We start from the raw sequence: 18,032 nt of genomic DNA on the forward strand, positions 1-18,032 counted from the left end.
GGCCCTCACCCTTTCTGCCACCACCAGATGTGCTTGCTGGTGCAGTGGGGGGGAACATCTGGTGGGATGGGGGCAGCTGGGCTGGGGCTCTGGTGCCGTGCTGATGGCACAGATGTGGTGGATGCTGGGTCCTCGAACACAGGCAGCTCTGTCTGCTCCCAGTGACCTGCAGCCATGACAAATGCGGGTAATCTCCTGACTCCGCTGCTCTGTATGAACCCACGGCAAAGCGCCGGCAGCTGCTCTCATACTGCGTGCTCCTTTGGAACAGTCATTTCCTATTAAAAACCTTTTTATTTTTCCTTTTTCTCAAACACCTCTGTGGTGAAGGGACAAGACACCCCTTAATGATGAGATGAATTTATTGAATATTTGGCAGGTGACAGAACATGGCTTCCAGTGTACAGGTTTCTGTTAGAGACATTCCCAACACTTACAGCGTCGGCTCCAGCACGGGTTTGCCAACTGCTCCCAGGGATGCTCCCGCTTACTTCTGCACTCACCAGCAGCCGCACTCATGTGGCACCAGGAACAGGGAACGGAACCAAAGCTTGGTGCAATCCCCGACCCCCAGCCACCAGGCTGTGCTGCTGGGGATTGTGTGGGCATGGCTGGGGCTGGGGGAGCCTCAGCACCCATATGCTGAGGGATGGCATGAGTGGCCAAAGCTGCTGCCTTCCTTTCGCACATCACTGACAGACCAGCTGGGTGCAGGACACACTGCACTGTGCCCATCCCTATTCCCTACCTCATGGAAACTGGTGGTCTCCCTCTTCTGGCACCAACCCCTGGCACTGGGGCACCGGCTGGGCATGCTAACGCAGGGACACGGCTCAGTCTGGGTAACTTTCCCATGAGAAAATATTTGTAGGTAGCGTTTTGCTTTTTCATTTAAAGGTGTTCCCTACAGCCTGTGTCAACGCACTGTCCATGGGATTCAGCAGCAACGCCCAACACCGTGGCCCCTGCCTGCTCCCTGCACCTGCCTGGCTCTGCCAGCGCTGTGCCCAGCCGGTCTCTGCCGGGGGCCCTGCCATCCTCCCCAGGCTCTGCATCTGGCCCTACTTTTAGCTGGTGACTCCCATTCCTGGGTCCCGACAAAAAATAACCATCCAGTTGCATAAAATAAAACTCCCACAGTTGAAAGAAAAGAACCATATTTGTGGCTAGTTATTTTTTACCAGCAGCCTCAAGGCTGTGGGCAGATGCTGGGCGGCAGAGCCGGGCAGGGGGGTACTGGCAGGCGCACTCAGACCCAGCGCATCTCCCAAGAGCACTGACACGCTGCCTGCAGTGCACGTGGGCGCACGCAGGGGTGCATGCACACACACACATGCACAAAGGCACACATGTGCATACCCACACACATGCCCGGCACTGACCCCGGGGGCTCTCTGGTGTGGCTGGGCAGACTTCCCCAGCAGCCTCCAGGATGCTGCATCCTGAGTGCTGAGCAAGGACTCGGGTGAGCAGCTGGGGGGCTGGGGTGTAGTGACACTGGAGGAAAACACAGCCTGGGGACATCTATTAAAGCCTGGCCTGAACTGTTCCCCTCAGGGGTTTAAGGCAATTATTCCAAAGGCAAACAATAGTTCATAAGCAGGTTTCAAAGTTAACTGCAAGCAAGATGAGGTGCTGGGCATGATGTCCCAGCACATCACCGGTGGAGCTGCCTGGTGTTACTGGGGTGCAAAATGATCCCGAATGTCCTGCCTGGCCCAAGAACTCCCTTTATGGCCATGGCACAGCTGGGAACATTCATGTTTGTCCCCATGATTCCTGGGCTCTGCTGGGCCAGTCCGTGCCTCAATCCCACACTGCCTACTGCAGTGCCAGGCTGATGCCTGGGGCAGTGGCACGGTGAGGGCAGACCGCACAGCACTGGGACTACCTGCACCAGCTGGGCTTCACTGACAGGGTCTGGGGACCAGCGGTGACCTCCCTGAATGACACCCTTGGGTAACACCATGACAGCCCAGGGCAGTGCCAAGCCAAGCTCCCTCTCCTCAGCATCACTGTGTGCTGCAGGGGAAGGCTGGGGGGATGCTGTGGCATCGTTCCTGTCACCTCTGAGCGATAGCAGAGGGAAGCTATCAGACACAGGCTAACGAGGACAAGTGCAATTAAGATCAGGTCTTGGTGATCTGATGCATAGACCGGGCCAGCAGCTGCCCTTGCTCTCCATCACCCCAGTGCCTGGTTGCTCTTGCTGGCTGCAGGGTGCCCGATACCGGAGCTGTGCCTGCATGACCGTGGCCTTTCCAGGACCCTTCAGATCAGCAGGGACACAGGTTCCTCCCGCTCCAGCGGCAGCTTGCTGGGCAAATGCCATCCTCCCAGCAGCAGCCAGTGCGGCATCAGCCAGCACCACCCTGCAGCCCCAGCCTTGCAATAATATAAAGCATCTGCTAAAACACTTTGCTGGCTGAAATAAATGGCACTGTCGGGGAGGTAATGCAAAGCCATGGCACGCAGGGTCACATTTAACATACACGGATGATGTCCCGGCTGCGTCTGTACAAACCCCCATTGATCCCTCCAGGTTTTCCAAACAAAGCCCAGACGCCCCAGCTTGCCTCACTGTCACCAGCAGTGCTTGGTGGGGAAGGAGAGGCACGAGCACCCTCCCTGCTGTACCTCAGCTTGCGTCAGCCCACGAGGCGATGGCTGCCTCCCATCTGCATCCCCAGCAGGGCTGGCTGCAAGACCCCTGTTGGGGGGTGTCTTCCCAATGTCTCCCCTCAGCGCCCGACCAGCCGGAGTGGTGGCAGTCAGTGGTGGCAGGTCCCAGCAGTGCCACCTGCACCTCCTCCAGCTGTGGCTGGACTGCAGGCTCAGAGAGATGCTCGCGGCGGAGGTGGTGGCTGTGGCAGGAGGCTTTGCCTCCTGGCAATCATGGTAGCAAAAGCGAGAAGGGAAAGTCACAGGGTGAGTAATAACAGGAAAAAAGCAGCAAAGGTGACACTCCCCTGTGATCCTGGCTTCGTGCTTAATGTCCTTCCCCAACGGCTACAGGAGATATATATTCATCCTATCCTTCCCTTTCTGTGCTACAGTTTGGACCCTGGCACCTTTGAAGAGGTGACGACTTCCACCTCACCATCCCACATGCTGCTGAGGGCTCTCCCATCACCACCCCGGGCTGCCCCACGGTGCAGTCCCCCGCCTCTGGCACTGCTGCTGGTGCAGGCGTCCAGTTCCTGGAGGATGCCCATGGCTCAGCCGCTGGCCCCAGTGCGGCTTAGCTGGGAACCCCCAGGCTTTTACCCGCACAAGGTGCCAGGAGATCCCACCAGTGTGATGCAAACTCCCTGGTCCCTTGCACCTCTGGTCAGCAGGAGGAAGACCCTGATGCCTGCACAGCCATAACACTTCCAGCTGCCAACCACCTTCACTGCCCTGGCAGGTCCCTGAGCGTGGCCATCAGCAAAGCCTTCCTATTTTTGGTGCTCGAACCTGCCTGTAGCTTTAGCCAAAGCTGCTGCAGGTCCTAATTCAGCAAATTCAGCTGAAAATGCACATGAACCCTTCCCTGTCCCTGCGAGCACACTCTCTTTGGCAGGCTAAAGCTAACATGCTACACCAGGTTATCATCACTTTCCTTTCCTTCTTGACAGCTCATTCACAATATTTATATTCAACTAAATCTGTGGCCACCACGTTGTTTATTTTCTCTTTCCCCAAGGGTTGTAGGTACCCGACAAGCACTTTCCACCGAGAACCGAGGCCACATATCGGTTCAGACAGGAAGAAAAGCTGAGGGCTGGTTTCAGGGTTTATCACTTCTTTCCATTCATCACCTGTGATAAATATTTATAGATGCATTAGGGCACTCAGCTCCTTCCACTAAAAATATCATTCCTAAGCAGCAAGGAAAAAAAAAAAATAAAATCACCAGTGATTGGAACTGATTACAATGTTTTCTAAGCAGCGATGGAAGAAAAGCCTAGCAAGGATCAGAGCGTGGTGAGCTCAGCCTCAGACTACACAACTTGGTTATTTCTCCTAATTTTAAACAAAACTGAATGTGACTCTTGAAAATGAACACGGAGATGCTAACCTAAGCCTAGCAATGGTCGCCCCTGAATTCTCTGCTTGTAAAGGGAGATTTTTTAACAGTCTGAAAGCAGAGCCAGGAACGCTGGGAGGCAGGTGGCTGGTGGCCCATCACTGCTGCTGCTGCTCTGGCTGTGCATCCCTTCACCCGTGGCATGCCCTGCCATTCACCAGGACGACACGCGATATCACGTGACGGCAACCAGACACTGACAGACAGCACAGTATTTTCAGAAGGTAGGTTTTTTGAAGGCAGAATCCCCTTCATGTCACACGCAAGGGACCCCAGGAGGCTTAACACCCATTTTTTTTCATGCATACTGAGGGGCAGAAGTCAGGAGGAAATAACCAGCATGTGACGTGATGATGACTCCATGACACCATGTGGGAAGAAATCAAAAAAGATCAGTACGCTTAGCAGGAGCAGGGAGTATTAGCTTTCCTTTTTTTTTTTTTTTTATAACCTCCCATAAACTGCTGAGTTTGATGGGGCATTGTCTGATTATCATTAGTAAACACATGGAGGAAAATAGTACATGCAATGACCTAAGAGGCAAGTGCCCATGGGGAAAGCCCTCTGGGTGGTTCGGAGAAAGCCGCTTTTGTCAGCAGGTGGTTGAGATCGGTCACAGTTGCACGATGGTGAATGTATTGGCTGAAACGTGCCTCTTCCAAAGGATGGGGAGACGTCTCGATCGTAAGCATAGCCCTCCATGCCTGCGTCATCAGAAATACACACCGTGATGTCAGCATCTGCAGAGAGCAGAGCTCCAGCCTGACCCCTCACGGCTCTGGAGATCAGCTCCTGCATGGTCACAGAGCTTCTCTCCTGGGACCTCCTGAACCTTCGGGTTGGGGCTGTGCATCCCTGGGGCCACCCTGGCAAGCTCGGTGCAGACCAAGCGTGTGGCAGCCACCATGACCATGCTGAGCCCAGAGCTCCTTACCTTGGGCCCCAGAAGACCTGGGACATAGAGGGAACATGAGCTCCCGAGTCAATGACACCAGGACCATGGTGCTGGGGCAGGTCCCCAGGTCCTGCCAGTGAAGGTCTGTAAGCTGTCACAGTTGACCTTGCAGCCAAGGTGAGGCTGGTGCTGGGCACTTTCCCCCCAGGACAGCGAAGATCTGTTAACATAGAGCCCCTGACAGTGCTGCCCATCCCAGCCCCACCCCCATCATCGGTAGGCACCCAGAGCCAAAGGGTGGCCAGAACCACCGGTTCCGCTTGGCAGGACCACATCACCACCATGAAGGCTCGGGACGATCCATCACAAGTCCTGGCACAACAAACAGGAATGCGAGGAACTTAATGAAGAACCACCATGGTTTAAAGGATTTTTTTCTTTCACTGACATGTCTTTCTTAATTTTCTCTGGATGATAAAAAAACCTGAAAGTAATTTCTCACTTTTATTTTTTCAGTTGTTTATAATTTAGCGCTCATCAGCCGCAGTCACTGGTGGTGTTGGAGGCACTGCTGGGCTTCTCAGGGAACAGGTAACTGCTCATCTCCAGATCAGTGGCTAAGGGGTGACCAGGGTCAAAGCCATCCTTTTCTCCAAAGCCATTAGAGTTAAAGGGACATTAAGAAAAAGCCACACACAGCAGTATAAACAGCTCTCCATTGCTGGCTTCCTCTCTAATGGTATAATTTCACTCCTTCTTGAGTTACCAGATTGTTTCCCAGATCAGGCAGGACTTGAATTTCTAATGTAAAAACTATCAGAAAAACTCTCAAGCCACTTTCGGGTTATCTCTATCCACCACTGAAATGGCAGGGAGGCAGAAAGGGCAAACCCTCTTTTTTCTCTTTTGCAAATTACCTTTAGAGGACCATGGTGGTGGCTTTATCATGCAAAATTGTGTTTCAGATCCATCTCAACTAATTCACCTGGTCCACAGCCACTGACCACCATGGTCTGGGTCTGAACCAGTAAGTTAAAGATAAAAGACTTTCTTCTGCCTGTTTGCTGCAACTAAGGAAGCTACAGTGTGAAGGACAAGGTTCCTAGGAGGAAGGTGACCTACTACGCCCGTCCCCGTCCTGTGCTGGCTAATGACATGTGTGTCTGCAGCACATTTTTCTGCTGCGAGAACCCTCCTTCTCACTGGCAATGGTGAAAGATGGGCATTGTGGCTGTGGGAAACCTCCAGTGAGTGCAAGGGCAGTGTAGAAACCCGATAGGGCACCCTCCTACCAGCTTTTCAGATGGGGAAGATAAGGATCTTATTCAGGTCCTTCAGAGGCATTGTCACCACAGGGCTCAGGCTTTCTCCCTTACCACTCTATCGTGCTCTCCAGCCACCTGTTTGTCTATCCATCTGTTGTGCCTTATTATAACTTAAAGTGCAGGCTCTTTGAGGGTAGAGATTGTATTTTTAGTACAACTGGACAGTGTCCATCACAATAGGGTCCTATTTCCTGGCTGAGGCCTCTCAGTATAGAAGCAATACCAATCAAACGCGAGATAATGCTGTTCCCACTGAGGTTAATGATGTTTTCCCACTGTTTGCAGCAGGAGCAGAACTGGGTCTTTACAAGGAAAGACTCAACGCCCTTTTGAATGGTTGCAGAGCAATGGGCAGGCGGGGAACCTTCCTTGTTCAGAAATAGGAGATAAAGAACAGAAAGTGTCCAGGGACTTGGTCCTACACATTGCAATGGTACGTACAGAACTGTGATGCTGGAGATGGGAAGAAAAAAATATATCCATCCTTACCTGAATTACTGTACAGCCTGTGGTCGTCGATCTAACCTGAAACACAGGGGAAAAGGCATCTTTAGAAATCAGGTAATTTTATTCCCCGCAAAATGAAAAAGCCACCCTCCTCATCTCTTACTGCTCTAAGGGGCAATTCTTCTCCAGCCTGTAAACAGCTTTATAGGCACTGGGATAAATGGCGAGTCCTCCAAAATACAAGGCAGGTAGAAAGGTGATCTGATCTCATCCAATCCCAGAAATGACAGCATTGCTGAGGTGGGAAGGGACCACCGGGGGATTGCTCAGTCCATCCCCCCACCTCAAAGCAGGCTCAGCCCCTGCAAGCTGCTAAGAACCTTGTTCCATCTGGTTTTGAGTAGCTCCAAGGCTGGAGACCCCACACCTCTGCGCCACCTGTGCCAGCATTTTACCAACCTCACGGTACAAAACTGTTTTTTATGTTCAAGCAGGATTTTCTGTATTTTGACGAGTGCCTGTTGCCTCTTGCCTTGCCACTGGCCACCACTGAGAAGACTCTGGCTCAGTTTTCTTTAATCCTTCCCATCAGTTATTGACACACATTGATTTGATCCCAGCTCTCTCTGCTTCTCCTCATGTGACAGATGCTTCAATGCTTTAATCACTGCCATGGCCTTTACCTATACTCTCTCCAGTCCGTGCCCCTCTCATATTGGGGAGCCCAGCGCTGGACCCAGCACTCCCGGGGTCACCTCACCAGTGCTGGGCAGAGGCGAAGGATCCCCTCCCTTGACTGGCAATGCTTTGTCAGCCCAGGAAACCATTCACCTTTATTGCACAAGGGGTCGTCGCTGCCTCATGGTCAACTTGGTGTCCATCAGGACCCCCACGTTCTTCCTTGCAAAGTGGTGTGCAGGTGGCCTCCCGCTTGTCCTGGGGTTGTTCCCAGGGACTTCACACTGCTCCTTGTTGAACCACATCAGGTTCCTGCCCATTCATTTCTCCAGCCTGTTGAGGTCCCTCTGGATGCCAACGTGATGCTTTGGTGTCACCTGCAAATCTGCTGAGGATGGACTCTGTCCTGTCCTCCAGGAAGGGATGGCTGCATTCTCTATAGTTTTGATCAGTATGGACAACTGTATTTCAAATTGGATATTTTTGTCTAACAAATTTTATGGGTCTGCAAACCAGGCACTTTTTTCCAGCAGATCACAGCTCTTTAGTCCCCTTTTCAGTGATATGGAGGTTATAAAACCCAAATGGCCAATACATGAAGGGTCCAGCTCATGGAGAGTCTTGTTCCAAGTGACATTGTTATGGGTTCACCTCTTGGTCACCAAGAGGACCATGCTGTCTTGGAGAGAGGCAGCAGGGCCACAGCAAACAGTGACTGCGGGACAGCCTTAGCCCAGTGGGTGTCTGACCTGGAATAATGTCTGGCACACACACAATGTACGGATATGTAACACCAGGCTTCAAGAAGGGGTAATGCAAAGAGAGCACCGAGGCTGGCTGAACTGCCGTGGGGTGACGTCTAACACAGCTGGATGGATGTGGCTTTGCCAGCTCCCGACTGTGCTCTTCTGTGCCTGGAAACCTTGTAGACATCTTCTCTGGAGATGCTGCTTAATTTGTAATCCTAACCACAAAAGCCGCAGCCAACTTGGAGTCTTCCCGGATGATTTCATCCTGCTAAAGCCCTACCACGCCACTGCTATATCAAGCCTACAAATGTAAGCCTTTCCAGCAGGGAAGCGAGTTCTGAGGTTGATTAATTGAGACACAGAGAAATAGGAAATAACTTTGTGAAGAAACTTGTGAGGAAGCCCAAGGGTGATGCTGTCCCTGGGAAACACATTGCAGCAGAGTCCCCGAGAGGACGACTGGCGTCCCCCTTGCCTACACCACTGCAGAAGCTGGGGAATACGCAAGCTGCAAGTGATTCTTCTTCTTGTTGATTCAGGAGGTGGAGAAGTAACAGGCTATTGCTGCAGGTAGGGGCAGCTTTGCTGAGCCAGGGATGCAGAAAGTCACTGTGCAAAGAACAGTGTCGGGGCAGGCAGAGCTCGGTGTGGGCACAGGGTGCTGCTGGCCAGCCCCGTTGGACCCCGCATGCCTGGGGCATCCTGGCCGCGGGTCCCTATAGGTAACGTGGGCAGAGACCAAGTGCTTTCCTAACACCCATCCTCAACATAGCCCACACAAACCCCAGAGCCTGACGCCCCATTGCTTTGGTGTCTGAAGGAGCTCCCGTAGTGTACGCACTCTGCAGGAGGACTGCAGTTCATGTATTGATTTTTCCTTGATTTTTCTGCCAGATTTTTATCTCAATAACTTTGTGACATTAAGAAATCACTTACTCTCTGGCAGAGATAACGTTTACATTCCACGTGAAGGCTTTTGGACCAAGTTCTGCTTTTGGTTACATGTCTCAGTGCCCCCCCAGCTTCAGCGCTGCTGCAATGAATAACAGAGCTGAATTTGTCTTACTATGTCTCTGCTACCATACATCATATTTCAACTCTTCAGAATCCCCCTTTCCCATGCAAGATACAATGCACATTTGGAAAAAAGCAGAAGGGTCATCTGCTAAGCATCTAAAATATTTAACTGAAGAGGAATGTTCTAGGGCAAAGAGGGTCCCGTGATTTAAAGCGAATGCAATTCTGCCTTGAAAACTCCTGTTTTAGCTAAAATAAAACTTACTGCATTCCTTCCTATGAACTGATAATGTCTCACATTGAGCACTTCTTCACACAAACCTGTAGTATCTAATCCTGATGGACAAACTGTCAGGAAGCAGAGCATTTCCAAACACCTGAATGCTTTGCAGAACTTGCTGGATAGGAAAACGAGCTCTGTTGGTGAGAAACATAAGCCCCACCACTTCAGCTTAGCCAGAAGGAAAATGAGTGTACAACAAAAAAAGGATAAAAAGTTCTGGTTTGTTGATGCTGAAATTAGGTTTGTCTCAAGTGAGACAAATGCTCGGGCTGATTCAAACCTGTCCAAGCCTGTTTCTTGTGCTTTTGTTTAAGACACAGAAAACAAAAGTCAAGAGACCCCATAGCAAGGTCTCTTCCCAAGGGGGGGTCTGGGAGGTGCTTTTGTGTTCGCTTGTGGACTGTGGCATGAGGAACAGACCTCCTGCAGACCCCTCCAACTCAACCATATGCTGCACGGTTGTTTGCCAGTCTTGGGGCTGCGCTCCATGCCTGCGATGATCACTTCCAGCCCTGGGAATAACTCTGCTAGTATGTGTGATGGATTCATTTGAACTGAAGAACGATGTGGTCTGGGGAGGATAAGCATCTAAACCTGCAATCCAGGGATAGCGGAGATGAAAGAGACCTCCTGTGAAACCGCGTTCAGTCCATGGCACTGCCTACACGGGATTACCATCAGCAGAGTAATTCTGAACATTTGTCCAGCCAAGGTCACAGGAGGCAGTGGTTCAGCAGATGACAGTCCCACTGCTCAGGGACTTCATTAGTAACCAGTCCACACTTTGGTTTTTTTGAATATATTCTTCTGAACTGAGCTTCTCGCAGCACTCAGAGCAACTCCTCCTCTTCTTACACATTCCTGTGCATGACCTTTGCTGAAAGCAAAACATTCTTGAAAGCTGAATACACACCCTGAAGAAACCCTGGCCATGGTGTCATCTCAAGCCATGGCAGATGTTGGAGAGAACGACCCAGCAGCATGGTGATGGCCAGAGCAGCAGATAAACCTGTGCCATGTCTGCAGGTGGCGTAACAGCAGCACCAGCAACGTGGGGCTGCTTCCACCCAGAGCTGCCCGCACTCAGAGCCTTCTCCCGCTCCAAATGGAGATGGCACCCTGAGCTCCTGCAGAGAAGCAAGTCAGAAAATACTTTACAGATATAGTTTGTGGCTATAGTTTGTGCCCTTACCTCGGTCCTTTCCATTCTGCATTTTTTCTGTTTCTTCTTCATCTTCTTCCTCTGCTTCAAAAAAAGAAAAAAAAAAAAAAAAAAGAAAAGCAGACATGAGACAAGGAGGTGAGAGAATAGATGCTTGGGGAACACTTCTCCGTGGCAAGGAAGAACTGGCTTTTCAGGCACTGCTGACACTGGAGGGGAAGGAGGGCAAGTGTTCAGGCTCCCAAGGAGAACCTGGGTGGAAGCATCACCATCCTTCCAATGGCAAAAGGCCTGTTCGCTGCTGGTGGCCAAAGAGTCCCCACTTCATTGTGGTAAGATGACTAGAGGTTGTAGAGCGCTAGCTGGAAGCGGTGCCTACATTGCCCAAGAGTGGACTACTATCTGGCCCAGGCTGTATTTGGACCAAAGTCCCTCATTCACTGTAAGCAACAACGCCCTGCACAATGCATAGAGTGGGAAGGCAGTCAGGACTTTCAGGCTTTTTAGACTTTCAGAAGTAAAATGAAACTGGTTTATGGTGAGGTGAAAACCTTGGAGGGTCCCTCCTGGTGCTGCAGGTTCTGCCCACGCAAGGTGTTCAGTGAGCTGATGCTCACGTTGAGGCAAAGCCACGTAACTGGTGACAGGCTGTGCCCCCCGGGACAGGCGCTCATTTTATGTCTGAGCACTGGCTGTTCATTGTATTTAACTCTGGTTAAGCTGAAGAGAGTTTATGGCCAGGCTCGTATTTATGTAGCAGAGAGTGGGAGCAGAAGGTCACATTCTTCTGAAGATGATGGCTCATATCTCTCTGTGCAACATTTCAATGAGACCTGTGTAAACAGGTAATGGTTATCATGAGTGGTGGTACCACTTCTGCCTACTTCACATGCTGCTGAGAGCAGAGAGAGGGAGAAAACCGTGCAATGAAAGGCACAAGTTGACGAACTGAAGCGTTTTGAATCGATCTGATCAAAGGGGATCTTATAAACATTTGCTTTGTTGCTTTGACAGCAGGACCGGTGAGACATCTGGGAGGCACACAGCCTCTGCCTACTCAGCGATGGCTACCGATGAGCCCGTAATGCCAAAGAGATCACTGACAAAACCAAATGCATTTTCAATAACAAGAGAAGCGACCTGGAGCTCAGCAGCTGCTTTGCGTCCTGAGCCTGCTCGCTGTTCAGCAGCTTTGCAGGGCAGGGGCTGTGCCACCTCCCACAGCAGCACGGCCGGTGCCTGGAGAGCAGCACTGTGTGTCTTTTTAAGCTCAGTCGGGAGTAAAAATGCCATTGGTGCTCCCTCAGCAGGACCAGGAGCACTGGACTATCGGCGCAGGAGAGGGGGGATGGGGATGACGACAGTCAGAGCATCTCTGGGAGCCCATCTAGCAAGGGTAACCCGGCGCAGTGTTTCCTTTCCAAAGGAATCTGTTTTCTGAGCTTGTGCAAAGGTACGGAGAGACAAACAGAGGCGTGGGTGGTGCACGCACCAGTGTCTCACAAAACGCTCTGAACACAATGCCTGCAGCTATATCGGGTGAGCCTGGGGCTGGAGGAGGTGTCTATTCTCACAGCTTACCTCCGGGACAATATATGTTAAATCCCACTGACTCTCATCAGCTGAGGATAACTCATGCTTTTCCTAATTTACACAAATGGAATGGTTTCAGATACTTTCAAGGGAGCCTTCTTTAGTATCTGCATAACCTCAAGTAGGAGACTGTAATTAATTCCATTTTCACTCCCCTGTGAACCATAACTGCTTTGCACGATCCCTGACAAGCCTGAAAGGGCTGTTGATAGCACAAACCCAGGCTGTTTGCATTTGCCAAAGTCTCTGGGATTTCGGAGGACAGCAGGAGAGTCGCAGGTCCAGCTGACACTTCAGCTCTGCCACCAGCCAGCCCGGACTCAGCCATACTGCTGCAAAAGTGCTCTTCTATTAAAAGCAAAAAATAAAGTACTGCAGACATCTGTTTTGGGCAGAGGGCTTGTTCACCGGGTTTCAACCCAGAGGGAAGAGAGCTGTTCGTCTCCAGCATGGTGATTTATTGAAGAAACACACGGCCCTTCACTGCAATGGCACCAGCAATGCTGCTGTCATTCATGAAAGACTTTATTAACTCACAGCTGTGTAAGCAGCCAAGACACAGGGTTTAGATGGGGTGGATTTACTGCTTAGCAGTAAAATATCAACCTGGTTTATAACTATGACTTCTCCATTAAGGACAGTGGGAACAAAAAGCATAACCGGCTTTAATGCAGAATTTGGTAAGTTTATGGGGGGGATTATGCAATGCAACTACTGGATACAGCGAGGGGCTGGCAAAATAGAAGCTGTGAGCTTCAGTCTGAATACAGAATGCTTTAATTCTTTCTTAAAAAGAGAAGGCAGCCCACAAACAAGCTGCTGAAATACTAAATGATCATAGCTGACAAGGCTCGAGAGCCACAGGATGCAGCCTTGGGCTACAGCAGAAGCCGCTCCAGGCCCATCAGGGCATTTACCTCCACTGGCACAGTAAAAGGGCATGAAGGGAATAATTATCTTTTTTCCACATCACTGTTTAATACTTTGTTGAAATTGGCCTCACATGCATTTACTATATATTTCTGGTTACGGTGTCTAACAGGGATTCACTGCAGAGGAGTCCCACCTGCTGCTCAAGTATCACCGCCACCGAGCGACAGTCTGGGGAGACTCGCTCAAAAAATCTGCCCCAGCTTCTGACTCGCCAGCTCGTGTTGGTAAGGAGCTCTGACTTCCAGAAGTGGGACTGGGAAGCGGCACTTTTCCTGCCTGCTAAGTGGTCCAGGACACGCCTGCAGGGTACTCTGGAAAAGCCGCTTGGTGCTGTGATACATGCACGGACCAATATAAGCAGGAGCGCGGGAGCTAGATGTGAGTCCGCTCTGTGAATCACCCAATGGTGCCACCAGGCTGGATGGTACCCCGCCTTAACTATCAGTGTAGTATAAGGTATTGCCTTAACTATCAGTGATAAAATCAATGGAAAGCCTGTTCAGAAGGTATTTGGAGTTCTCAGTGATGTCAGCTATTAAAAAATATTTTTCATTATATCACTGAAGAAACGAGCACATAACCTCACGTTACACTTTTCAAATGGTTTTTATAAAAAGCAGATCTAAAGACAAATCTCCATCTTGTGGCTTCAAGCTCTCCTTTTTCTGCTGTACGCACGTGCCGCTCAGTTAACTCTTACCCGAATGCAGCTCCTTCACCAGCGATGACATGGTGTTGGTGATGGAATCAGCTGCGACTAGCAGGTCATTGCGGAGGTTCCTCCTTGTACCTGGGAGCAAAGCAGACACACAAACAGCGGGAATTAACACCTGCCATGCTGCCACTGCTCACCTCCTCAGCCATGCATCCGTCACCGGTCCCCACCGGGTGCCCTCCCCGGGACAGAGCTCAGACGCTGCAGCACATGGCAGGGCCCCATCCAAGCAACTCAGCTGAGTGAGAGGGGGGGCAATTTACTCTGAAACAGCCCAGTTCTGCTTGGCTGCCTGATCGCCTGTTTGTCTAATTAGCTATCACACCGCTCTTCTCCTTGCCAAGGACAGCACTTGCACGGCAGCTCAAGGGCAGATGCTTCTCTCCCCACAACAGGAGCTGCTGCGTGCTGGCCGTGGCGCAGCTCATCCACGCTCTTTGTTTGTGCAAAGCCGTTATCACCACCAGCTTCTCTGTTGCAATCAATATCACTGAGGTTTGAGCAGAATAACAGATAACTGAATTCTCGGCCTCTGCAGAGCTCTCCTCTTGCATCGCTGGAGGAAGCAATCCTCTTCCTCACTGTGCCACACAGCCAGGGGGAACGGCACTCTGCTGTCCCCCACTATGACACTGACCTGCCTAGTCCCAGTCTGGACACCCATCTTGTGCCAGCCTCTGCTTGAGGGACCTGGCCACCCCACCAGAAACCTGAACATCTGCCATGGCTCTGCAAGAACGACTGGGAACAGCAAGGTAATACGGACTGCAGAGGAACCATCAAACTGGCTGTTGCTCCTGAAAGAGATGAGCAAAGCCAGCAGAAGCTGCCTAGGATGATGCCTATTGCCTCTTGCTGACACTGGGAAGATAATGATCTTCTGCGCCATCTATTCTAGTTCCCCGTGCTGGGCCCTCTGGCAGAGCCAGCCATTTTCTTGCAGCAGAGCATCCTGCTGATCGCAGCCCCAGCTTTGCAGCCCCCAACCAGTGCCCACAGATGCTTGAGGATATGACTCCTCATCCCTGCTGAGCCCCCTTTCCTCTGGCACCTTTTTGCCCGGCACTGTTTTCATTTTATTTGGAGGCTTTGATGGTGTGGGGTCGTGTTTTCTGCCCCGGTAGGTGGTCCGTGGCTGCAGTTTCTCACGTTGCGGAGCCGATAGCCCTGAGCTGAAGCTTTGCTGGAAGCAGGTCCCTGCAGCGGTTCATTGGCCCCACCTTGGCCGCTCCTGTGCTTTAACTGCCCACAGAAAATGGCTTTAGCAGCCTGTTAGCCCACACAGGCACCAGATGTCCGCACCGGCACAGCCTCCGGGAGCACCACTTTGATGCTGAGTGTCTGACAGTGCTCTAAGATCTTGGCATTTGGGATCCTGTCCTGCCATTTACTCCAGTGAGGGCATGAAGACAACACGTGTGGAATCACCGGAGACATTTGATGTGACATTCTGCGGCTGTACTGAACTGTGGTAACGACAACTGTATGTTACACATTTACTTTTGTTTAAAGTTGGGTGTCTCATTCCAGACATGCTGCTTTAATGTCCCAAATGCTGTGCTGGCTTTTACTCTGTCCTTGGCTGGGGTGCCATCAGAGCGCCTGCTCCTACATTTTGCCTATGGATTTTAGTGCTGTTCCAGCGCTGCCAGAGCATGCCACTCAGCTGATGTGCTTTCCATCGTCATCTTCTTCCTCCAGGTTAAGTTGCCAACCAACCAGCATCATGCCCATGGCAGCCATAAGGCACTGGGTGTCTCTGTGCATGTACAAACAGTGTGCAATTCCCAGGAAAAAAATGCACATTTTGGCCAACAGGTCTGGGACCTGTGGCTTGGGGGATTCCTCTGCATCTCTTACACAGTGGAGGCCACTTTATCCAGGTCTCTAGATGTCCCGAGTCCTGTCACTGCATGTGCCAGCAAAGCATGGCCACCGCACTCCCTGGCACTACTCTTGGGAGTAAAAGGTTGTAAAATTCCAGCCTGTCTCCCCTGTGAAACAGATGAATAATGTTAATGAGCTCGTCTGGACATGTACGTGCAGAAGCCACCCGAAGCCCTCCTGCCTGGTAGCATTCAATTATTTTATTATGTGAAAACAGAGAAATTTTATCCTGTTTCCTGTGTTCTCCACTTGCCTTGAATTTGCCTGATTTTGCATGATTAATATGAAATAGCACTAATTGTGCAGATTGCCTTTCCGGAAGGATCATGCCAGGAAACTTGTTATGGAGTTTGTTTACCATTTTTTTCTTGCAAGAGCTTTTCTAGTAGTTGAATAAGCCACCTCTGTGGTTATCACGAGAGGATAAGCACAAGTTATACAAGGAGAGATCCACCTTTCTGCTGGCATCTGACAAATCCTGAGGGACCGTTTTCTTCTCCTCCAAGATGATAAACAGCAGCATTAGTTTTCTAATTAGATGGTGGCCTCTGTATCTGGATATTTCAACTGGAACACCATCGAAGCATTTTATTCTAATACAGCATTATTGCGTTCTCCCGCTGGCCAAGTGGAAGGTCAAGCGATCACCTATGGAGGAAACCTATCTAAGCTTAAGACTATATGATCAAGATCACTGGGATTTGATTCTTCAAAGGTTTCCTTCTCTAGACCTCCCCGCATTGATGGGGAAGCTTGTGGAGAACTTGTGCCCTGGGAGGAAAGACAAGACATTGGCATCTCTGCCCGCTGCTAGGTCACAGCAGCATGAGGTGGAGCAGCACCGAGACCTTCAGTCCCTTTTCTTCCTCTCTCCCACCATGACCTTTTATAAGAATTTGGTGATAGGCAAAAATTAGCAAAAATAATTTACATGTTTTTGTTTTAAAAAAACACCCTAAAATAAGTGTACCCCAGGTATTGCCTGTAGATTTTTTGCTTCTGGGGAGTTGCCACCACCACTGACACCAAGCTGTTGTGATGTGGGTGCTCCACGGGTCCTCAGCCCAGCCCTGAACCACGTTATACAACACCTGGTTCATTGCAACATATATTTGGGATGCTGTCAGCTGTTAAAAACCTAGGAACCCCCCCAAGTTTTCACTTTGGGCAATACCAACAGGTCCCAACGAAGACTATCCCCTTATGAGCCAGTCATTCAGGTGAAAGGCATGAATGAGCCCTTGATTAATTACATCAACTTCTACTAGAGCCAGGAGTTTGAGGAAGACAGCTCTGGTGATTGTAAACTGTGCAGAGAAGTTTGCTTTGTCATGGCTTTTGCCTGTATCTCTGAAGAAAAAAACAGATGGATAGGGAGCAAATTTGGATGCCGAAGCAATACTGTAAAATGAAAAAAAGATCATGTAGGACAGTTAATGTACTACTATAATCATGTGTTCATTACTCCTAGCAGCAGAAAAGAGATCATTTCATCTCTTTGTGCCTTCCTAATTAAAAAAGGAAAGGGGAAAACGATAAGGCAGATAGAGCAGATTTTCCCAGTAACTGGTAGGACTCATTGCGCTGCTGTTCCACTTTATGCAGCCTGGAAAAAGAAAGCCAGCCTGCAAAGGGGGGAAGGAGAAGCAGCTGCCAAAGAAATCAGTTGAGAGCTCTCGGCTGTACCATCAAACTTATTGTAGAGATGAAGAGGAGGCGACTGGACCACCCACAGCAACAGATGGAGTGTTGCGCCTCTGGTATTTGGCATCTTGCCTCCCTGGAAATGCCTGCTTCTGCTGTCGTTTCTGGAAGTGTTTAGAGAGATGAGGAGCTTGTTCCTACCGATGGGATCAGGAAAAGACATATCCTTCCCACAGATGAGTTGTAGATAGTCGGTGTTTTCAGACTGGGTGTCCGCCATCACCTGATCCGTTCACCAGCTGAAGTTCTGGAGAACAAGTAACAGCCTTTCCCTCTGTCAAGTATGCCGGGGGCTAAGGGCTCACAGTCCTTGCTGTAGTACTCCAGGCATCAAATACCGATTACAAGTATTTGCTGATGCTTCCTGGTTCTCTGCTACCATTTTGTAGTCTCCCTCCTCACCTTCTTCCAGCAGCAGCTCATTTAGGCAAGGAAGAATATTCTCCTGGAAGGATACATCCAATGAGTGGTTGATAAATGCAAATTGTTATTTAAAATCTGTTTGGTTTTGAGATACACCATCAGCTCTGGGAAGTTTATTTTCATGTTTTGTTCTGAAGAGGAGACCATCCATC

General features: G+C 50.3%; 1 protein-coding gene across 17 annotated transcripts in view; it reads right to left on the reverse strand.

Annotated features, from left to right (window-relative positions):
* Positions 1-344: 344 nt before the first annotated feature.
* Positions 345-18,032, reverse strand: part of DTNB (dystrobrevin beta) — a 214,930-nt gene continuing 197,242 nt past the window's right edge. For 14 of the 17 annotated variants that reach the window (XR_008732691.1, XM_055713177.1, XM_055713175.1 and 11 more), the window contains 4 exons: positions 13,852-13,941; positions 10,656-10,709; positions 6,779-6,814; positions 345-4,773 (listed from right to left, as the gene is read on the reverse strand). Coding sequence is in view for 15 of the 17 variants with exons in the window: in XM_055713177.1 (XP_055569152.1) it covers positions 6,810-6,814; positions 10,656-10,709; positions 13,852-13,941 (149 nt within the window). In the remaining 2 variants the exon portion in view is untranslated. The remainder of the gene's footprint in view (positions 4,774-6,778; positions 6,815-10,655; positions 10,710-13,851; positions 13,942-18,032) is intronic. The other 3 variants (XR_008732692.1, XM_055713173.1, XM_055713176.1) reach the window with 1 other exon arrangement.

The sequence above is a fragment of the Falco cherrug genome, chromosome 6 (assembly GCF_023634085.1).
Source record: "Falco cherrug isolate bFalChe1 chromosome 6, bFalChe1.pri, whole genome shotgun sequence".
Taxonomy (NCBI): domain Eukaryota; kingdom Metazoa; phylum Chordata; class Aves; order Falconiformes; family Falconidae; genus Falco; species Falco cherrug.